The sequence below is a fragment of the Thunnus thynnus genome, chromosome 18 (genome assembly GCF_963924715.1).
Source record: "Thunnus thynnus chromosome 18, fThuThy2.1, whole genome shotgun sequence".
Lineage (NCBI taxonomy): Eukaryota > Metazoa > Chordata > Actinopteri > Scombriformes > Scombridae > Thunnus > Thunnus thynnus.
The window spans coordinates 6,599,257-6,623,122 of record NC_089534.1 but is presented as its reverse complement, the minus strand read 5'-3'; the positions used below and the strand labels follow the sequence as shown (position 1 = coordinate 6,623,122).

The window sequence follows — 23,866 nt, the reverse complement described above, 5'->3', positions numbered from 1 at the left end:
TGTAACATTATTTGGTGTATCGAGTATCCTGAAGCACAGACCAGTTCCTCATGAAGTAGGGCAGACTATCTGTGATGACTTTTGATTGATATTACAGAGTGCTCAGGCTTCACTGCAGCAGGGGTCTGCAGCTGACCTAGTTGAGCTGCTTTGGGCGAGACGCACATGAAGAGGTACAGAAAGAGAAAACCTGTCAGATGAAAACCGAGAGCGCTGACAGTCGTACGCTCTGCGACTGCTTCTTCTGACAGCTGAGGGAAAGCTTCTCTTACTGGAAGAGTTGAGACGTTTTCACTTTTGTTGCAGCGTTCGGCCTTTTTGATATCAAGTTATAATGAGCCAATTACACTGCGTCTTATCATGACTGTTTGGTGTCATCAGGTGTGACTGGAAACCAGCTGGTGGCTCCCAAAAATGAACTCTGTCGCATCTTTTTACCAGCAAGCAGTGTTAATTTTGGCACTTGATTTCAATCTTTTGACAAAAATGAATATTAGCTTTTAGACAAATTTTACTCTAATAATTTTTGTCAACAATTAGTCAATTAATCGATTAGTCTATCGCCAGAAAATTAATCGGCAAGTATTTTAATAATCTATGAATCGTTTTGAGTTGTTTTTTGAGAAAAATGCTGAAAAATTTTCAGCTCCAGCTTCTTAAATACGAATATTTTCTGCTTTCTGTGACAGTAAACTGAATATTTTTGGGTTGTCGACTGCTGGTTGGGACCAAAAAAACATTTTAGGTTGCACCTTGAGTTTTGGGAAATGGTGAGCAATTTTCACCATTTTCTGACATTTTAAAGCACAAATGACTAACCGATTAATGGAGGAATGAAAATAACTTTTAGTTTCATGTCTAAACCAAAGACATTCCAGTCTAGTTATTCTGATTGACATTATAGTCGCATTTTTAATTTTGATGTTTGGCCATGTTTGGACAGTTTGTCAGCTGTTATGTTGGTGCTTCTTGTCTGATTCTTGGTGGATTGTAGATTAATTTAGTCCATAAATGTGTCAGATAACGTTACCGAAAGAGACGGAACATTACCGAATGAAGACGCCTCTTATTAACGAGTTAAACAGGTCAAACAGCTAAATCAACTTCTGAACACAAGATATTATTGGCTGCTGGACCAATCAGGAGCTACGGTGTGTGAGAGTCATCGCTTCATTCGTCCATTCGTCGGTCTTTCAAATTATCGTTTAGTTTTTATTTAGTTTTAGTCTCGTTTCGTCTCGAAAAAAAAAGGTCAACAAATATTTTTCATCATAGTTTTTGTCGACAAAGTGAACACTGCCAGCAGGTTCTGTTGTATTTGTACAGGATATGGTTGCATTATGAATCACACATACAGTAACCAGACATTATGATTTGTTTCAGTTGATGATGCTGCGTCCTAACTCGGTAGTATCTGAGGTGTTTGTTTAATTTCCAGTTTCACCTGTAAGTCCTATTGTGGGAGTCTTTATTAAGCACGGCTGACTAATCACCTGTGAATGTAGGCAGTGGGTCATGTGACCAAAAATGAAACTAAAAGGGAGAGACAGGTGTTATGTAAGATGTTGTGCGGAGCAAAGAGGAAAACAGATGATTAGATTAACATTAGAAAGGAAAACATCTCTTCACCTGTTGTTAAATCACCTGTCATTTAGAGGTATTTTACTTCAAACCAGATAAAAAGCTGCAACAATTAGTCGATTAATCGATTGGTTATCAACTATTAAATTAATCACCAACTATTTTGATAATAGATTAAAGAAAACATCCAAATTCTCTGATTCCAGCTTCTTAAATGTGAATATTTTCTGGTTTCTTTAGACAGTAAACTGAATATCTTTGGGTTGAAGACACCAGCATACGCTTGCTTTCATGTACGAGGCCTCGCTATCTAACTTACTGAGACATTTAGGATCCAGCGTCTTGCTCAAGAACACTTCAGCGCAGTCGATGCTTGCTGCCTCGGGGGCTTGAACCTGGATATTCCACTTGTGTAGTGCCTTCTGACTCACTACGCCTCAGAACTCCATGACTCTATTGCTTTAAAGTGCATTTGGACAGCTGTGTTTTCCAGGAGGGCACATCAAGCATGATGTTCTGTGCTTGTAGAGATGCTTCCGACACTTTAAAGTCCTAAGGGCTCCGCGCTCTGTCGTCATCATTGTCGTCATCATCATCATTGCAGAAATTGCGGGGATATTATCCCTCACCTATCCCTCGGTACCTCCCTGCGGTGAGAGCGACGGCCACCTACCAGTATGCTTGTTAAGCCAATTTAACCTTTAAAATTGCATGCAGAAACGATGAAAACACAGAAAAAAAAATGACAAGATAAATACACAGACAGGAGGAAGAAATGATAAACCAGGACACAGGATGTTAGCAGAATGAAAAGAGTTCTTTATTTTAAGTTAATAATGTGTCTTTTTTATCTGAAGCGGACCTGCTGCGTGGGATTCAGCATCAATGACGTAGAACGAGATGAAACTATAATAATCACCATAGAAACACTAGTTTATTGAATGCAGACGTGTACTGAAAATAATGGATTATTACACAGACGGCAGCAAAAGAACTTGAAAATAACAAATCTGAACAAAAGCTCCACTTACTGTCGTGTTTATCTTTCAGCCAAGTAGATTTAATATCATATAAGGGCTGCAACTAACAATTATTTTCATTCATGACTAATCTGCAGATTATTTTCTTGATTAATCAATTGATCATTTGCTTTATAAAACATCAGAAAACAGCAGAAAACATCCATCACAGTATCCTAGAGCACAAGATGATGTCTTCAAATGTCCTGTTTTGTCCAACAAATGGTCCAAAATTCCAAAATATTCAATTTACTACAATAAAATTACCAAGAAAAGCAGCAAATTTTGACATTTCAGAACCTGGAGCCATCAAATGTTTTGGTGCTTTTGCTTGAAAAAAATGACTTAAAAGAGTGTTTGATTATCAAAATAGTTTCAGATTAATTTAGCTTCCGTTGACTAATTTGTAATCATTGGAAACGAGAACATGCTTATAATCAGAAGTAATAAAACAAAAGAAATCAGAATTAGGGCTGCAAATAATGATAATTTAAACTAGGCCTGTGATGGTGTGGTATTTTTCTATCCCTGCGATTTGCATTCCCCAGCGTATCATGTAGCCTCCTTTGTCTCCACTGTATTACCGTATATCACACAGTATAGGAGCAAGCACATTAGACTACCGGTTGACATTTAAAAAAATAAATAAAAATGTGGTGATGACGGTAAGGAGCTCAAACCTACGGTAGGCAACACATGACCGCGGTTATGTGATTATCGTCACACCACGAATTTAAACCTTCAATTATTTTCTAGATAAATTGTTTGGTCTATAAAATGCCAGAAAATAGTCTCAATAATCTTCAAATAACAGTCTTAAACCCAAATATATTCAATTTACTATCACATATGACAAAGAAAAGCAGCAAATCTTCACAATTAAGAAACTGGAAACAATGAATTTTGTGCATTTTTGCCAGAAAAAAATGACTGAAATAATTAACTGATTATCAGAATAGCAGCAGATTAATTTTCTGTCCGTTGACTAATTGTTGCAGCTCTAATCAAGAAGTTTATGCTGATGTGTCTCCAGAAATAGAGAAAATACAGGAAATGATGTGATAAATGTCATTGTGAGAAACAATATAAGGCTTCTATTATTGATACAGAGAATTCAACATGTTGCCTTCTAGCTTAGTAACATATTAAACACAAGAACACTATACAATATGTATATATATATATATATATATATATATATATATATATATATATATATATATAAGGAGCAGAAAGCCTGTTGGGATCAGATGATGTATATGTGTGTGTTTGGTGGTGAAATGCATAGAAATATGCTTTTCTGTGATGGATTAAGCCCTGCTGACTGTGTGTGTGTGTGTTAATAACATGCTTCAAGAGATCATTCATATTCCAGTTTTTCTGGAGTGAATGAAGCTGTCTGTTTCTAAGCTGCTGGATGATGTTTGTGTGTCTGTGTGCTCGCAGTATTTTGACTGCGTGTGTTTAAAAATATGCTTAAACACATTTTTACAAATCTGTTGGTGGTGAAATGAGCCATCATGACAAGCATGAGCAAGCTGTTACTTCTCTGTAGATCTGTTTTTCTCCTTTTTCTAGTTTAACCGCTAACACATCAGACCCCTTTTTAAAAGGAACATATTATGCTTTTAGTGATTTTCTGTCATTTATATCCTCTCATGAAGTTAAACATGGGCAAAGTTCCAAAACTTGAGGTGAATTTATGACAGATACTGCCTGCAAGTGAAAAGCCAAGGCTGCAACCTGCTCTGGACGTCTAGTTTGCAGCGTTTTTTTTCTATCTTGCTGACGTCAACTTGTCGCACATAAACACCCGTCTATTCTGTAGCCTCAGATGCTAAAGTTGTTGCTAACATTGTCCACTCTCATATTTCGGATCGGATTCAGCTCCAACATGTACGGATGTATTTGAGAAGTTTATATTTTGAGTAAAGAAGGAGAAAAAGGAGTAAAGTCCTGCTACTATAGTTTGTTTACGCAGCCTCCGGAGCCGGAGGAAGCTTCCTGAAGCTGACCAATCAGAACAGAGCATGCTCATTGGGAGGCGGGCCTTAAAGAGACAGGAGCTAAAACGGCCTGTTTCAGACAGAGGCTGAACTGAGGGGCTGCATAAAGGACCAGTATGAGATAAATAAGGAGTTTTTAACTGTAAATCGTGCAAAGATATTCCAGTTGAACCATCATCATGCAGAGTTGTTGACACATACACAATAAAGTCGCATGCAAAAGCTGTTTTTTTCACAATAATGTGAATACGTCATAAGAGCTTAGCTTAAGTAATGATCCTTTTCTGTTTGAAAATTCATATCTAACCAAGTACGGCCAGGTAATGAATCAAAAAGTTATCAAAATCAACACTATGACCCTCTAATAGAATAAATTAACTCATCAGATGTTTTGATTCTCGGTTGCATAAACCTGTCTGTGATTCTGAGTCAGTAGAGAAGTGAATCTGTCAGAAAATAAAGGTTACAGCTCTCCCTGACTTTTGTTTGCCAGCAGTCTGTTACACAAGTGATTGCTTATGGCTGCAATTAACACTTTACTTTCTTTATCTATTAATCTGACAGTTACTTTCTCAATCATTTTGTCTATGAAATGTCAGAAAAAAATGAAAAGTCAAAGATGACGTCTTCAAACGCCTTCTTTTTTCTGACCAACAGTCCAAAACCCAAAGATATTCAGTTTATTATCTTTAAAGACAAAGAAAAGATTGAGGAGCTGAAATCAACTAATATTTGGCATTTTTGCTCGAAAGATTATGAAAATATTTGCCGGTAAATTTTCTGTCAATCAAATAATCAATGCAGAATTGTAAAAAAAAGAGGAGTTTGTAAAAATGTGGCTCCCATATATACAATTTACAGCCAATAAAGTCAGCTAGTATGAAAGTGATTTGAGCATTGCTGTAAGTTGAGCTGCAACTAATGAATGTTTTTATTTTCAATTATTGTCTCAACCAATCCACTAATTGTTTTGTTAGAATTTCTGAGTAATCATGGTGACATTTTCAGTTTCCTATCTTATATGACAAAGAAAAGCATCAAATCATCACATTTGAGAAACTAAAACTAGTGAATTTTGCATTTTTTGCTTGAAAGACGACTAAAACAATAACTCTAGTATAGCTGCCGATTCATATTTTTGATCAACTAATTGTTGCAGCTCATTTACTGTAAAAAAAAAAAAAGAGGGAATTATTGAAAATATGGCTTCTAATAGAGAATCCGTGGCCATAAAAGCAGCTAGTGTGAACATTGCATTGCTGGAACGGACATCAGAGCTGCAACGATTAATCGATTAATTGATGAGTTGCCAACTATTAAATTAATTGCCAGGTATTTGGATGATTAATCGATCATTTTGAGTAATCCTGCTAGCTCCCTCCATCCCAGCATAATTTCAAAAAAAGCAGCAGAGGACCGCAGGGCGACGACCATAGGGGTCGCGGCCTCGTGACTACGTAGCGTGTGTGTGTGACGCGGCAGGTAAAGGGGACGCCTGCTAGAGCGACTGACCTCCGCTCAACGCGACAGGAACGGTGATGTACAGCCGGCATTCAGAGCTAACCAGCCATGATCAGCTACCGTCAGACTCTCCGTGTCCGCGCTGGAAACACACAGAGTCCGCTGGAGCTTTGACAGTCACTAGAAGCACATTCACGGCCCTTTTGTAAGAGTTTCTGTGTGGTTCCTGTGTTGTAGTGTGTGTGTGTCAGTGTGTGTGTAGCTGTAGCCCTGCTGTTTATTGTTTTGTTATTGTGGTTGTCGTCAACCCTGAATATCTTGTAAAGCTCTGAATATAGCACAGTCAGTTATCGGCGGGGCTGCATGTTGTGTTTACTGCCACAGAGAAGGAATAAATCTTCGGGTTATTTGTATAAACCGCAGTTCTCTCGTCTGAGCGGCACGCCGTCGCCTCTCTGCCGTCCTTCCTATCTGAATCGCTACCAGCAGCTCTGTGAGAGAGGCCGCGGTTATCAGCCCTGTGATATTTATACAATCTGAGGTTACATTTATCAGCGTTGTGATATTTATGCTTGGCGGCAGCTGATATGAAATATATCTCTGAGTCTTGTCTGTTACCTCACAATTAGAGAATTCGGCTGAACTGGATTGACAGAAATAAGCTGATTTTGAGCAGGAAAAGTAGTTTTTTACACACAATATTTGTATTGTTGGAAGAATTAACATTAACATCACATGCCAGCGTAGAGCTATGCATATGTGTGCAGGGTAAATAGTTACTCCTTAAGAAAAAATGTGCAAATTATCTGATTCCAGCTCCTCAAATGTGAATATTTTGTGGTTTCTTTCAGTCCTTTATGACAGTAAACTGAATATTTTTAGGTTGTGGACAAAACAAGACATTTTAAGGACATTTTTCACTATTTTCTGACATTTTATAAACCAAACGATTAATCAAGAAGATAAAACCTTCCATCGTGTTGACCTTCCATCCAGGACTTTGGGGAACGGGGAGGTAAAATGATGTTTGTTTGCTTAAAAAAATGGAAAAAAAAAAAGAATGGAAAATAGGATTTAAGATCAGGTGGTGACAGGTGATTTAAGCTCCTGTGCAGTGTGCAGGATGGATGATTGGCATGTAGCCACAGTGTTTGCTGTGTTGCTGAGGTGATCCAGCCAGACCACTGGAGGTCAGCAGCACCATGTGTCTGGGCCTCGGAGCCTAGCTGTGTGTATATGTGTGTGTGTGTGTGTGTGTGTGTGTGTGTGTGTGTGTGTGTGTGTGTGTGTGTATGTGTGTGTGTGAGGGCATATGTTGACATGAGGGCAGGAAGCTTGTGAATAAGGCTGTATGTGTGTTTTGAAGCATCAGAAGACAAAGAAGTTTTGATAGATGTTGCTGTGTGTTGCTTTGGAGAATGATTGACTGACTATAAGATATAAAAAATCAGACCCAGCTTTCTCTACTTACACTTTAAGCGTGACTCATCCCAAAACAAATTTTAAGAGTAGAGTTAATTAGTTAAACAGATGGTGACAAATCTGTCCAAGCAGAGAAGTCCGTGTTGAACAGATTGTAAATGTCTAAGCCTGATTGAGAGTGTGTTGAATATTATATTAAAGTAAAACTTTGATGATATTCTGTAGTTTTTCTCCTTCAAAACCAACAACGAGTCGATCCGCTAACAATCACCATGATATATCTTATCCCTCCGTGCAGCGGATGACACGTTCCTTCATCACCACGAACACACACACACTATAATTTATTTTCACTCAATCCCACACACACACACACACACACACACACACACACACACACACACACACACAAACACACTGCTCTGCTGCTAGAGATACTCACAAGAGCACCATATGTGGATTCATCCACCGCTGAAAATAGTCCCCAACAATTGACGTATTTCCTGTTGTTTGTTTGTTAGAAACTACAGAGACCAGCTGTTTTTAGGAAACTACTGACTGAGCCTTTTTTAAAAATGAAACTATATATTTGTGAGCTGTTTTTTTTTTTTTTTTTTTTTAAAGACTTTTGTCTTCAGAGGGAACCAGTGAGCTCGGAGCTGCAGGGTAGAGAAGTCAACTCTACTCAGACAGAGATGTGTTTAACGTGAATGTTCCTTACAGCTTTATTTAGACATGACAGGACGTTTACAGAAAGCAGTGAGTTAAAAATGCTCTGATGAAGAGGAGGAAGACAGTCTTAACGAAGGAGCGTCGTTCTCCATCACTTCTGATACATCTTTACATCAGTTTGATGTTGATCTCAACACCTTAAAATACCTCTCTCTCTCTCTCTCACACTGTTTCCTAGTTTATTAAACAGGTTTTGTGCAGAAGAGATGATGATATAATGAGATATGAAGTTTATTACAGTGTTGTTAGAATGTGTTTGACTCTGTGCTGCTCTGGTCTACAGCTGCAACTAATGATTATTTTCATTATCCGTTAATCTGTATTATTTTCTTGATTAATTGAGTGATTGTTCGGTGTATAAAATGTCTGAAAATGGTAAAAAAAGTCCATTAACACAAAGATATTTACTGTTTACTGACACAGAGGACTAAAGAAACCAGAAAATATAGATACTACACTTTGAAACCATAGAATTTGGACATTTTCTCTCTTTAAAAATGACTTAAAACAATTAATCAATCATCAAAATAGTTGGCGACTAGTTTTATTTTGATAGATTAGTCAAAAACTGCCATCAGATTAACGTTAAAGTAATGTTTCTGAGTGAATGAAAGAGTTAATTGCTGCTCATTTATTAAGCGAGGAGACATTTAACATTGAAAACAAGTTTATTAAAGTTTATTTAAACCTTCAGCATGCGGGTCTGATCGCCGCCGTTTTTTTTTTTTTTTTCCCGTCCGACTTTTGATGCATTCTCTCCATCGCTCGGCCTCGAGCCCTACATCAGCAGGTCTATCTAAATTAGCCTGCTAATGCCGGCCAATATTTTACCTCACCTCCACCCCACAACAGGCCGATCAATAACGGGTTGAGTCAAAGCCATGATTTGTTTAGCTGTAATGAAGCGGCGTAATTCACCAAGCAGCAGCAGCAGCGGCAGCAGCAGCAGCCCCCCCCGCCCTCCCCCCGGCTGACAGCGTTTGGCTGCGTTACAACCGCCGTTTCACACAGATTGGATCATTGACATTATAAATGTGCTGCGGAGCTCCGGCTGAGCACAGGTACTTTACCTTTATCTCTACACAGAGTCTGTTTACTTTATTTTAATTTATTTTAAATCTATTTGTTTACAAGTCTGAATGCTTGGCAGTTTTTTGGACTGTTTCCTTTTTCCTTTTTGATCTCATGTGGATGAGACGAATATGACTATTTCTTCCGAGCAATTTGGGATCACTGGGAATAAAGTTGCTCATCCTTGAAAGGCCTCGCATTAAAAAAAAGAGACATCAACGAGGGCTGCCGCTAAAGATAATTTTCGATGAATTTGTCTGATTTTTTCGAACTCACCGATGAATCGTTTGAGTCTATAAAATGTCAGGAATCCACAGAGGAAAGAAATGAAGAAAAACACACAAATTCTCTGATTCCAGCTTCTAAAATGTGAATATTTCCTGGTTTCTTTAGTCATCTATGACAGTAAAGACATCAAGATCATCAACATCAAGACATCGATAATGAAAACAGTTCAGATTTTGAATCTAAACTGCCAGCTAGAACATGACTGACCGATCCAGCGCTCTGCTCCACAGTTTCTACAGTAAATTACAGGAAACAGCAGAACATATTCTCATGTTTTATTACAGTCATGATGGAGCAGCTGAGGGAGGAGTGAGGTTGTTTTTTTTTTTTAATCCATCGTGTCAGAGCCAGTTTGTGACCAGCTGTTTCTTGCCACATGAATTTGATTGGAATCATCAGTATTTCCCTCCGATGTTTTATATCGATCATATTAAGACTCTGTACGGGTTTATGCGGATGACTAAACGGGACATTTTGCGGCGTAATAAAACACTTGTTACAGCTTTCACTGTAGAGAGTCTCCTCCATAATAACGTCCTTGTCATTTATGTGACAGACTATGTTGGCACAGATTCTTCATGACCGACGTCAGATATGCTCGGAGGCTGTGGCGCTCCGCCAGCACGCTTTACACTGGCGTTAATTCTCCCTCTGCTGAACATATTTTCATATGACAGCTGCCACTTTTTCCAGTTGAAGGACCGAATCTAAACACAGATTTTTTTAAAAGTAGAGTTTAATCTTTTGTTTGCAAAGAAACTCTGACAGGAGGACTAACACTGTCTGAAACAGTTTTAAAACAGAAGTTTCTGCATTTAGCACTTAAACAACACCACTAAATCATTTAGAGCTGCAACAATGAGTCGATTAATTGATTAGTTAATTGATAGATAACTAACTGCATACTATTTTGATAATTGATTAATTATTTTGGATCATTTTTTAAAGAAAAAACGCTAGAATCCTCTGGTTCCAGCTTTTGAAATATGAATATTTCCTGGTTTCTTTGGTCCTCTATGACAGTAAACTGAATATCTTTGGGTTGTGGACAAAACAAGACATTTGAGGACATCATCTTGGGCTTTGGGATACAGTGATTGACATTTTTCACCATTTTCTGACGTTGTAAAGACCAAACAACTAGTCGCTTAATCAAGAAAATAATCAACAGATTAATCAAAGATGGTTGGTAATGGTTAGTTGCAGCCCTAAAACCGTAATTGCCACAGTTTTGAGAAAATTTGAACCCAGAGCTACAATAATTAGTTGATAAATCAAGCAGCCAATCAACAGAAAATTAATTTGAAACTCTTCTGATCATCAGAATTTATTTTTTTTTTTAGCAAATATGCCAAGTTTCAGCCTCTCCATGTGGTGATTCGATGCTTTTCTTTGTTATGACAGTAAACTGTGTTTCCTTGGAGTTTGGACTGACATTTGAGGATGTGACCTCTTCCTACGGGAAATTATAACGGCCATTTTTCACTATTTTCTGAGATGTTATGGATAAAATGATTAATCGGTTTAGTTGCAGCCCTTTTTTGTATCATTACTTTAAACAGCTGGTGAGAAGTTTGGCAGCCTCTGGTGGTCGACGCCTCCCTGATGGTGTTAATGGAGAAGAATATAAACATCTAAAGTGCCTAAAAGCTTTGCACGGCACTGTATATCATTTTTTTTCTGTTTTGACTCGTCTGTGCAATAATTGATTGATCTGAAATGCTCAGATAGGTATTATGCAACCCAACGAATCCACTGTTGTAATTAATCACCTGTAACATCAGCCAGTTGTAGCTGATGTTCCTGAAAAACCTCCCTTTAATCAGGAACTTAAGGTTCGTGTTTCGGTTTAAAAGCTTGGATCGAGACATGTTTTTCATGGCACTTTTTCCCTGTTTTCAGTGTTTTTTCAGTTGTTTCTGCCCTTTGGTTGAAAATGTCCATATGAGACAGGAAAGCGAGTTTACGGGATGTGTCATCAACAAAATGCTGCGTGTGGTTCAGGCATTTACATCCTTCCTCATCAGCACCAGAGCGCAAAGCCACCTTACTTTTCCTCTTTGTGTGCATTGGCAGCAGCAGCGGCGGCGGCGGCAGCAGCAGCAGCAGCAGCAGCAGCGCTCCTCCATCTGAAGCTTATCGTTTTCGAGTGATGAATGATGTAAAATGGAATACGAGGCAGCAAAAACACTGCCAGTAAAAAGCATCTTTTTAGCGTAATTATGCATGACAAGCAGAAGAGAGGTGCAGCAGAATGGAAAGCACCTCGGAAGACCCTGTTATCTGAGAGAATAACAGGCTGAAAGGTTATTAGGGACATTTTCACAGGTCACAAAACACTCGTGAGCTGTTTCCTTTATTGTAAGGGACATAAATCACAGAGGATCAGGAGAAACATTGCAGGCCAATGCCACAAGCATTATTCCAAAAAAAAAAAAACAACAACAATCCCATCACCTTTAAAAAGTGAAATTACTGGGCTTTATGATATAATATGATTTATTTTTGGATTACAGACACAAAATCCAAGGGATGACATTTCCAACATGGTCCCAAAATCCTGAAATCCACAAACGCATCACCACCATTTAAATACACAATAATAATAATGAGCCTATGTGATCTTTACTGTGTGATTTGGAGCCTGTAGGTTAATTTAAACCCTCCCACACTACTGAAATCCTTCACAGCAGAACGTTACTTCAGCCCTCCATGCTTGTTGCTGCCACGTCCATGATTTGAATTTGTCATCCAGTTGAGATATTGATACTATGAAGATTATATGAACGTTCCTCTTAAAGATTTATGCGTGTAATATCACGAACGGTAAAATATTGCACATCCCTACCCTGCAGGGCTCAGGGCGAATGTTTTACGAGGAAGGGAACGAGTTCCACATGTTTGTAAGACCTCGAGGACACACGATAGATTTCAGTGAGAAATGAAGAATAATGTCTAATCGATTAGTTGATCGACAGGAAGTTAATCGGCAACTATTGTGATATTTGAACAATCGTTTTAGTCTTTTTTTTTTTAAAGCAAAATGCCAAACAGATGTGAGGATTGGAGGCTTTTATGTGTCATATATATGATAGTAAACAGAATATCTTTGGATTTCAGAGCGTCGATTGGACAAAACAAGACATTTGAAGACGAAAATGGGCATTTTTCATTACTAATCAAGCAAATAACCAGCAAATAATCATTAGTTGCAGCCCTAGAATAAACACAAAGCTGTTTTTTTTTTACAATGAGAACAAACACAAGGTACCTTTAATGATCAGCAGAGGGCTCAAGCGTCTGAGGAACACGTCTGTAAATCTGAGAGGGCGGGGGGGGGGAGGGGGATGGGGGGGCTCTTGGCTCGGTTGTAGTTGCTCAGTTTCTGAGGCCTTACATCCTCTCTGCTGTCAAAGACTTCTGTGTTGCATTTCATTGTCTGAACAACCAAAGTGGATGTTGGGCGTTACAGCACAGAGCGTTTCTTTGTCACTTCCAGGACTCCCTGGCAGTAGAGATATTGTATCCCAGTGGGACGTATCTGGTTAAATAAAGGGTAAATAAAACACTTTGTGACGGACAAACTTGCTTCATAGCTGCTTCGGTAGCTGAAGACTCGCTGCACCGACCGGTTAACAACATGAGTACATGTGTGTCGTACTGGTGTTATTTAGGAAATGTCGAGCGGTACAGGCCCCCACCGATCCGCACTGTGAAATGGGACATTGTTCTGGTGATGCCCTGCAAGACAGTGACGCTCTGCTGTGACTCAATCGCCAAACATGAGGTCGAAACAGACGGTTCGCCATGCGCATTTGTGCAGAAACAGCAAAATTAGGATGCCTGTCTGGTTAACAGACTCCCCCACATGACAAACCTGAGTGTAAGAGAAGCTGAATATCTTCTTGCTGCAGCAGATGGTTGAAGGACACTTCATCAGGATAACTTTGGAAGTTCTGGTTACACTTTTAACCTCTGAAAAAATTTTCTTACATTTGGTAGATTCTAGGGGAAAACTGGTAAGCAAGAGATCCCAGCAGATTGTCTTATAAGAGCCAATAAAAATGTGGTGGCAAACTGTCATCGCTTTCTGGCAATGCTCAGGTTCAATATGGCAATTAATATTAATTTGACCATGATTCATAATTCAGACAAGGGCTGCAGTCAATGATTATATTCAAAACCGATATATCTGTTTATTTCTCTGTTCAATAAAAGTTTATGCACTTTAAGCTCGGAGCGTCCTACCTGCTGGTTGAGGTTTGCATGAGCGCTGTCTTCTTTTTAAAAATAAGCTTCAGACATTTTTAATTTAGATTTTAATTAGTGTTGTGTGTGTGTGTGTATATGGGTATATATGTATGCATGCTGTTTGTCTTTATTTTCAACTGTTCTATCACTCTGTAAAGCACTTTAAATAGCTTTAAATAGCTTTAAATAGCTTTTGTATGATATTTTGCTTTACAAATAAACTTGAAACTTGAAAATAAACTTTATAAAATATCAGAAAATAGTAATAAGAGTCCAAAGTGACATCTTCAAAGGTCTTTTTGTCTGACCAACTGTGCAAAACCCAAAGATATTCAAATTACAGAGATAGAAAACAGAGAAAAGTAGAGAATCCTCACTTTTTTTTTTCTTAAAATATGACTCAAAACAATTGATCGATCATCAAATCAGTTGCAAACAAATTTTCTTTCCATCGGCTTATCGATTAACCCGTTAATAGTTGCAGCTTTGGATCAATCGCTGTCATCTGCTGAGCTGTGATCCCGACACATCTCATCTTTTGATCAGTATACTTCCTGTCTTCCAATATGTGTTATTAATATATGTATTACTGGGACATGGAGGTGCATCACATTCACCAATGAAAAAAAAAATAGAGGCCTTATCTCATAATTACAAGAAAATTTTCACAATTATAAGATCTTTTCTTGTAATCTGATGTTTTTTTCTCCTGGTGAACGCAGTGCACTTCCATACTGGAGGAAACGTGTTTTTGTAAACTCGTGTTATCTTGTCTGATGTATGCAGGACGGGCCAGATGTTGACACACCACAGAAACAAAAATGAACTAGGCAACACATTAACAATCACTTCTCTCCATACATCATGTTAAGCATCTCGTCTAGCATCGGCAGAAGAGCAGGTCCTCTATAAAAAAAAAAAAAAGGCCGTGAGAGATGTGTTGACCCGCTGTCCTGTGTAAACCGCAGGTTCAGCGGAGAGTCCGGCCGTTGATGCTTTTGGCTCGTCTCACGTAGCGCCGCTCCGGTCCGTGTAACAAATAGTGTTGAGGTAATCTAATCTGTCTCCATGTCAGCTGATAATCCTCCCAGCATCCTCACTGACTGTTTGTCTCACTTCAGACCGCTACACTGCAGCGCTAACTTTTGCTTTTTGGCACACACACACACACACACACACACACACAAACAGTCACATACACACACATACTTGTTTGTCTGTAGTGTTTATTTGACTGGCACTAGATTTTCCTCAGCTGAGTATATTTATCTTGTGATTCTCCTGTGCTTACTCAAAATCTGTGTGTGTGTTTAAGTGTATGTGTGTGTGTGTGTGTGTGTGTGTGTGTGTGTGTGTGTGTGAGGCTCAGGACTGTGAAAGCCTGTTGGTTCCACCTGGCTGACTTAGTAGCTTTTATTCAACCGTAAGGAACATTTGATAATTTATGCTGATGGAAAGAGAAGCTGTGTGTGTGTGTGTGTGTGTGTGTGTGTGTGTGTGTGTGTGTGTGTGTGTGTGTGCATGCTGCAAGTACGATATTGATAGTAAAATATTTTACTGTAGAGCTGCAGTGATTAATCGATTAGTTGCCAGCTATTTTCATAATTGATTAATTGTTTTGGGTTATTTTTTAAGAAGTCGGGTCAAAACAAGACAGTTCAGGTTGCATCTTGATCAACATTTTTCACCTTTTTCTGACATTTTATAGACTGAATAACTAATTGATTAATCGAAAAAAATAATCAACAGATTAATTAATAATAAAATAATCCTTTGTTGTAGCCCTATTCTACTGTGCAGCTGTTTTCTATCTGTAATAGATCTCTCTCACGTGGTTGCACAGCTTAATGCAGACGAAACACTTCTCAGGACCTTCATTGACATATAATTTGATCTCTAACCCCAGAAGGCTTCAAATGAACCGCTTCATTAAAAAAAGTGTTGTCTACCTGGTCTGACTGGTCACTTGCCTGTTGTCATGGGGACGGACAAGACATAATGAATCATTTCTTAAAGAGCCTTGCTACTCGATCCAAGGGAGGGGTCTAATTACTGGTGAGAGATGGAAACACCCGTCGTGTCTTACTTTAAAAAAGACTCCTCCACAGATTTAGCATTGCACTCCTGTAACGTTGTTGGACTCTCAATGGATAGAAAAAAACAAATCGATGCAGCAGATCCAGAGATGTCGTGCTCTTTTATTCCACACATTCTTCTTCCTTGTCAGAACACGGTGCAGGCTGCAGAGGTCTGGTAACCTCACTTCTTCTTCTTCTTCTTCTTCTTCTTCTTCTTCTTCTAACTCCACACCCCCAGATTTTTTTTTTTACCTTTCAAACTTCCTCAAAAGTCCCCAGCCCTAACCGGTGCTGACTCAAGTGACATCATCAGCTCCCTTAGGAGACAACAAAAGGTGTTATACTACTTTTGTCCCATATAACACCTGGAAACACACTCTGATGTAGAAAATTGGTGGATTTCCCCTTTAACTCAGAGAGAAACAGAAAAAAAGTCAAATTTTGGAAGCTGCAAACAGAAAATAAACAATGTAAATTGGTTATCAATAGATAAGACAAGACCAATTTACTTATTTTCTTAGCAAAAAGCTTTATACTACTATGTTCCCCAGAGCAAATACAGGAAAAAAGGCTGTTTTCAACACCTGGAATCACATGCTGATGTAGGAAATTGATGGAGTTATCCTCTAAGTAATAAGTAGTTCGCCTGGCTCCGTCTCATCACACCAGCAAGTTATTGTTACCTTGTTTATCTACAGCAGCGAGAGAGAGCTTGTCTCTCCCGTCTCAACTTTAACAACCAAACCTACTGTGATTGTTTCAATTCAAAAAAGACTGCACGTGATTGGACAAAAATGTGGTCAAGCATTTAACTCGTTGACAATATACTATATATACATTTATTTCACTTAGCTCTATTCTTACATTAACCTTAAAACAGACTTTTAAAAAATGTCCTCATTGTGTGTCTAAAACTCAAACGTGAGCTTGTAAAGGTGCATTACACACTTTATATAACCAGCAACATGAACAGTAGAACATGTACTACATATGTGTCTATTATAATTACTCCATAACAGATTTTTTTTAACCTATTGAACTTTTTGCAATACTTTAATTATACTTAATAAATACGAGAATGTCCATAATAACTGTAATAACACTTACAGGTAAACCAGGTGTATGTACTATGTCATGACTGGGTTTAGGCTGCAGTAAGTTGGTAGTATTTGTAAAATGTTTGCTAATAAAACCAGACAGTCAGTCAGTTGTCCCTGCAGGTCCTCTGCTGGTGCTCAGGTCATCCGCCTGCAAGATTTAAGGTGTTATCATGCGAAGAGAAGAATCTAACCACAGAACTAATTGACAGATGAGGGATTGTGGGAGTTGGAGTTCTGACAGAGAATCTTCTCTGAGCGATCAGACCTGTCCTGACTCAGGTGGACATCTTTTTGACCTTCCTCCCGGCCCGGTGTGCTTTCGAGTTCACATCAGCTGCAGAGGAAAAGAAAACATCAGCGGCTCGTCAGGAAGCCGCCGTTGTGAAAAATTCATCCCGACTTTTCTCTAACGAGTCTTCCACATGACTCGGGCTGACCTTTTTGAACAATGCTGTGGAGGGATGGAGTTTACTGTGCAGTAAAAAAGATGTTTTAATTCTGTCCCACCTTTCATCTCTGCTCCTCTGCTGCAGGTCGTCTCTACGCGATGCAGACAGGAATGAAGCTGGACAGTAAAACACCAGAGTGCAGAAAGTTCCTGGTCAAACTCATGGACCAGCTGGAGACGGTAAGTTTGACCTACAGCACTTCAGTACGTTTTTTTTCCCCTGTGTGGATTCCCACGGTGCCCAGGAGGCCTGAGGAGAAAATCCTCTATCACAGTACACATCATTTCTCCATAACAGTGTTATACAGAATATCATTATACTGATACCATGAAACGGTTACCATGGAGTTGCTCAAATGTCCTTTTTTCTGAGAATAAAATGTCTTAAAAGTTTAGATTTGAAAGTGGATTTTTAACAGCACAGCATCCATATTATAGCAGGTCTGGAGCTTTTGATCTTATCTCATGATCAAATAACCAGATGGGGTTGTTTGTTTCTGACTGATCCAGTGTATTAAAGACCTGACAAATAAAGCCATTTCATCACGTTGATACATAAATCCTATAAACTCAATATTTGCATAAATGAGCCCTGCTTATTCGGTTTGCAACGTTGCCATTAATGGCCTAAAGTAACATGAGATCTTAGAGGGAAAAGATACCAAATCTACCATATACCAAAGGGCCTGGGTACAGTAAGTGTCGGTATCAGCGTATATGTCAGATTATAAATGATGATGAAACTGAGATACGGAAATGTCAGATATGTTTAAAAAATAAGATAATCGTCACTATTTTATATTTTGTCCACAAAAGAGTAGTGACAAGTTTATTTTTCAACGTCCTGTCCAGCACATTTACAGGTCGCAATAAACTTAATATCCAAAAAAACCAACCGAAACATCAAAACCAACAAAAAACTGAGCATAACTATCAAGTTTATTTGTGTTGCAGCCTTCAACAACAAGGACATTCAAAGTGCTTTACATAAAACATAAAAGACATTAAGATGAGATGTACACAAGACATTATAAAAAGACACATTTAAATAGAATATCAAAGAGTTAAAAAATTGATGGAAAGTAAATACAAACCTAATTAGAAAAAAACAGAAAAAACAGGAGAATAAATGTTACAGTAATGTGAGAATTTGAAGCTTTTATGTGTCAAACATGATAGTAAACTGAATATCTTTACTTTTTGATCAAACAAAAACAAAACATTTGAAGACATCACCTTGGGTTCTATGAAATTATGTATATAATTATATGTATAATTAATGTTTCACCACTCTCTGACATGTTATGGGAAGTATGACTAATCGAGAAAATAATAGGCAGATATGCAGCTATGGTGCAGTGCAAGATATGGATAAATAATCCCAAATATACTTTAAAAAGACAGCAGTAAACAGAAAAGAGGTCGGGCTGTGATACACTTCACTGTAAAGTTCACTCTCAGCGTATGTGAACCGGAGGCTTCACGTTTCCACATCACACTTGTGTAAGTTGCATACTGGACCAGGATTGGCTCCAAACAAGCCGTGATGTCACTGGTAGCTGGTAGCTACACGTGTTAAACTGACATTTAAGGTGAGCTCAGAGAACTTTTCCTCCTTCAGCAGATGAAAACAAACATCATTCTGCACAGAGAAGAGAACAACATCCAACCGAAGGAACAAGAGGAAAAAACATGTTTTTGACTTGAGGAGGACTTTTCCTTTTTATATTTTGATTTTAACGCCTCGATACGTGTGTAATCTTATGTGAGTACTGCCGGCTGGGGCTGAGAGAACTTGTTATGGTATTAATAATGAGTCTGATGAACTGTGCAGCTCCTGAACAGTTTGAAAGGAGGTGAAAATAAATATGAAGAGAAGTCTGGGAAAGAAAACTTGCTGAGGTGTTTTTGTTCTGTTGTACATTCATTTACACACATTAGACCGAGTGTCAGGTGACATAACAGAAAACGCTACATGAAGAATGACGCCCCGCTGTAGAGGCACGCGGCTCAGCTGACAACCTTATTACTGCTATCAGCATACATCACCAGGATGTGACCACAAGCTTGGTTTATAAAATGGAAAACGCTGCAGAGAAGCTGCAAACACGCAGGACTCAAATATCACCTTTACTGCAGCAGCACACGGATGAATGGCTCTATTCTTATAAAACACACGGCAGAGCTGTGATGCTGCGGTAATGAATACACACACATACACATTAAAAGGCTTGACATTTGTTTGGTGTTGTTCGACAGTAGCTGGTTTGAGGTTTCCTTCCTCAGAGATGTGAACTACAGGAGAGCTACCATCACCTCAGAGGGGATCAGTTCCTCTGAAAGTGTGTAGTACACCCCCTACAGTTTGGATATAAAACAGAGCAGGATGATGACTTGAAAAGCATCTTATTTAATGCAAAAAAAAAAAGCATCAACCAAGGTGGAGACTTTTGCAGGTTTTAGATAAAATGAACATTCTGCTGCGTGGCAGTTTCCAACCCTGCTGCACAGAGATAAGAAATAAAGTCATAATAGAGAGACCTTTTTGCACCTTTAATAAAAAATAACAGTCTTTCAGGTGTCAGATTCAAATCTGTGTCTCTCTCACATCAGCACACACACTGTAATCACTGATCTAAAAATCTGTTAGTCGGTAATCCTTCTGTACAATTAGACTTTTTTCTGTCAAAGCGTATATATGTTAGTTTGGGATCTTAGCATTTCAAGGCAGCTGTATCGAAACGATTACTTTCTCAACAGAAAATTAATCAGCAACTATTTTGATAATCAAATAATCATTTTTGGCATTTTAAGCAAATGCCTTGTGCCTTTTTTTAAGCAGAAATCCCAAAGATTTGCTACTTCCATTGTCTTAGATGTGAGGATTTGATGCTTTTTTGGGCCATACATGATAGTAAACGTGAATATCTTTGGGTTTTAAACTGCTGGTCGGACAAACTAAGACCATTTGAAGACATGATGTTGGACTGGGAGGAATTATAAAGAGTATTTTTCACTATTGTCTGACTTTTTATAGATAAAACCCAGTGTTTCCCCTATAATTGTACAGGCCTGGAGGGCCACCGGGTCAACGAGAGGCCCCATTGAGCCAAAAGAATCTTTTCTTTAATGCCAAATATCCCTTCATTTGGAAATCAATAATCATTGTGTTTGGGAGCCTCTGTGTGACACTATTCTGAAAGGTGAGTCAACCTCTGTGTTGTTGATGTGAGTGCCTCGTCTCTAGGGTTTTTTGCGGTGTGTACCACCGGGCCTGAAAAAAATTCCATTAATCAAGATAACAGTCGGTAGATTGGTAATGAAACTAGCTATTCAGAGCCTTATATTGAATCACTTTTTCTTAGATGAGCAGTTTGACAACATCAACAGAGTTGTTTTTTATCAGATATTATATTGAAACATAAAATTTGTTTCACAGTCAAAATTGTCAGAAAAAATGCCCTAACACTGCTGGTAAAGACAGCAGATCTATATTTTCCTAAAATGAAATGGAAGTTCTGAACAATTACCAACACAGTATATTCATTTTCTGTACTTGCAGCGTTTAAAATTACAGGCAAAATTAGATTGTACTGCCAACTGCTGTATGGCAGCGTCAGTTCATTATACATCACATTTTTTTCCCCTATATCCTGCCACGTTACAGTATTCAGAAGCTTTACTGATAGCAGCCCGGCCTAATACAGTGTAAAAACTAGAACTGAAATGAAAATTAATTATCTAAGAGCTTATTTAAAAGCTAAATAAACAGACACTGGCATAGAATATTAAAGCTATATTCATATCTGTATAATAAAGTGTAAAAATAATAAAAAATAATTCACTTTAATCAGGTTTGACACGGTCAGAAGCTCTGGAACAAGAGAGTAAGTGGACCTTGATTTGCAGCAGCTGCTGCTCGGTCGAGACCGAGACTGTGAAGCTCAACATTTCATATTTTAATCTCATGTGAAAAAACATTGTACAGGTTAAAACTTGACATACATGTTCATGTAAGATATTTCACATGTTCACAGGTGAGACTTATGTATATGTGACACATGTAATGTCACACATGAGACCGTGTTTTATTTGTGATAAATTCACATGGATAGGAATGCTTGTTGGACATTTAAAATATATAAAAGTCACGTAATCCCGTCACATATAGTTTTCCAACACTTCACTTGTGAAAACATGAATACACAGGTTTTTTTTTCATCTTTTAAATGTATGATAATGTCTCTGATTCTCAGGTACAAACTTACATCAACAAACATCACTGCATGCAATAAGACAGGTTCAGTTTGTCTGCCTTTGTTCACCAACCTCACAATTCCGGTTTTTCTTGTTAAAGCTTGAAGTCAAAGAGCTCTGACGAGGTTTCTGCTTTCATTTGACACAAATTTACGTAAAGGAGGCTACTCTCTGGATTGTCAACGGGGGCCGAACTAATTAGATTTTACAGAGTTGTTATGACGGGGGAGGGCAGGAGATGAGATAAGGGGAGGTGAATGGGCTCGGAGCATCTCAACAGGGGTCAAACAAATGAGCCTTTAATCATGAGACTGAGAGGAACAGAAGGAGAGAAGACAGAGAGTGTCTTGACTACCGCAAGTCACAACTTTTTAAAGTCATTTTGATGCTGTGATGCCATATTCCCAGCTGGCAAATAGTGTGTGAAATGATATCTTTTGTTTCTACTCGCACAGCAATTTCTGAGCATGTACGGTTTTAAGATTTGTAGCACTGAGAGAATAAATGTCCCCGTGTTCAGACCGAGGGGTTTAACAAATCAGATATAAAGCGGCGAGGAGAGGAGTTAAGAGGAGAAAAGAGGAGGTGAATGAGAGCAGGTCGGGGTCTTTATGGAGGGGAGGAGGAGGTGGGAAGTCCCGCAGAGAGGCAGGAATCGCTTTTATTGATCGCTCAGAGCCAATTAAAGGCAGCAGTGGACAGAGATGAAAACATGGGAACACACACACTCACTCACAGCTGCCCCCTTGAGCCAGCTTTTACAGAAGCTCCAGGGATCGTCATTACTGTCACACATTCAGGATGCTTCTCCCAACGGGACACACATCCGTTGCTTTGATGTGTGTGTTCTTGTTATAGGTGTTACTGGTGTTTGTATTTGCGTAAATGTCTTTATGTTTGTGTGCTTGAGTGTATTTCTGTGTTATAATTTGTTTCCCTCCAGAAGTATATTATTTTTCAAAGCAAAACATATCTCATTTTTCTTGATATATTCTTCCTTTCTGCTACAGTGGACTTAACACTTAAAAAGGTTTGGTTTCTGCCTGCCGCAGATATACTAATATTAGCATATGCATATGTTGGCCTGTTAGTCAGAAGAAACCACTTAAGAAAAATGCCAAAGATATGATAAACGATGTCTCCGTTAATTAGTTTGTCTTACTAAGATTTTTAGTTTTTTTTTAATTTAAAGGATCCTTATAAAAAAAAAAATCACACAGAGGTTCTAAAATGTTGGGTGACAGGTCCAGCATGTCAGTGAAGAACGTTCTAAAATGTTGGATGACAGGTCCAGCGCTTCAGTGAGGAACGTTCTAAAATGTTGGATGACAGGTCCAGCGCTTCAGTAAGGAACGTTCTAAAATGTTGGGTGACAGGTCCAGTGTCTCAGTGAGGAACGTTCTAAAGTGTTGGGTGACAGGTCCAGTGTCTCAGTGAGGAACGTTCTAAAGTGTTGGGTGACAGGTCCAGCATGTCAGTGAGGAACATTCTAAAATGTTGGGTGACAGGTCCAGTGTCTCAGTGAGGAACGTTCTAAAGTGTTGGGTGACAGGTCCAGTGTCTCAGTGAGGAACGTTCTAAAGTGTTGGGTGACAGGTCCAGCGCTTCAGAGAGGAACGTTCTAAAATGTTGGATGACAGTTCCAGCGTGTCAGTGAGGAACGTTCTAAAATGTTGGGTGACAGCTCCAACGCATCAGTTAGGAACGTTCTAAAATCTTGGGTGACAGGTCCAGCTTGTCAGTGAGGAACGTTCTAAAATGTTGGATGACAGTTCCAGCATGTCAGTGAGGAACGTTCTAAAATGTTGGTTGACAGGTCCAGCTTGTCAGTGAGGAACGTTCTAAAATGTTGGATGACAGTTCCAGCATGTCAGTGAGGAACGTTCTAAAATGTTGGTTGACAGGTCCAGCATGTCAGTGAGGAACGTTCTAAAATGTTGGTTGACAGGTCCAGTGTCTCAGTGAGGAACGCTCTTAAATGTTGGGTGGCAGGTCCAGCAGGTCAATGAGGAGGGTTCTAGATGGTTTGGTTTTGTCCATATCTATAAAAATCCAAAAACTCTTTCCTCTAAAGTCATTGTTCATCTCTCTAGTTGTAGTCTGTGCTGTGTAAAGATTTGTACAGCGATCGCTCCTCTCTGTCCTGCTGTTA

At 38.8% G+C, this 23,866-nt stretch overlaps 1 protein-coding gene across 3 annotated transcripts in view; it reads left to right on the top strand.

Annotated features, from left to right (window-relative positions):
• Positions 1-23,866, top strand: part of vta1 (vesicle (multivesicular body) trafficking 1) — a 76,699-nt gene that overhangs the window by 4,169 nt on the left and 48,664 nt on the right. For all 3 annotated transcript variants that reach the window (XM_067572440.1, XM_067572439.1, XM_067572438.1), the window contains exon 2: positions 17,543-17,637. In XM_067572440.1, coding sequence (XP_067428541.1) covers positions 17,543-17,637 — 95 coding nt within the window. The remainder of the gene's footprint in view (positions 1-17,542; positions 17,638-23,866) is intronic.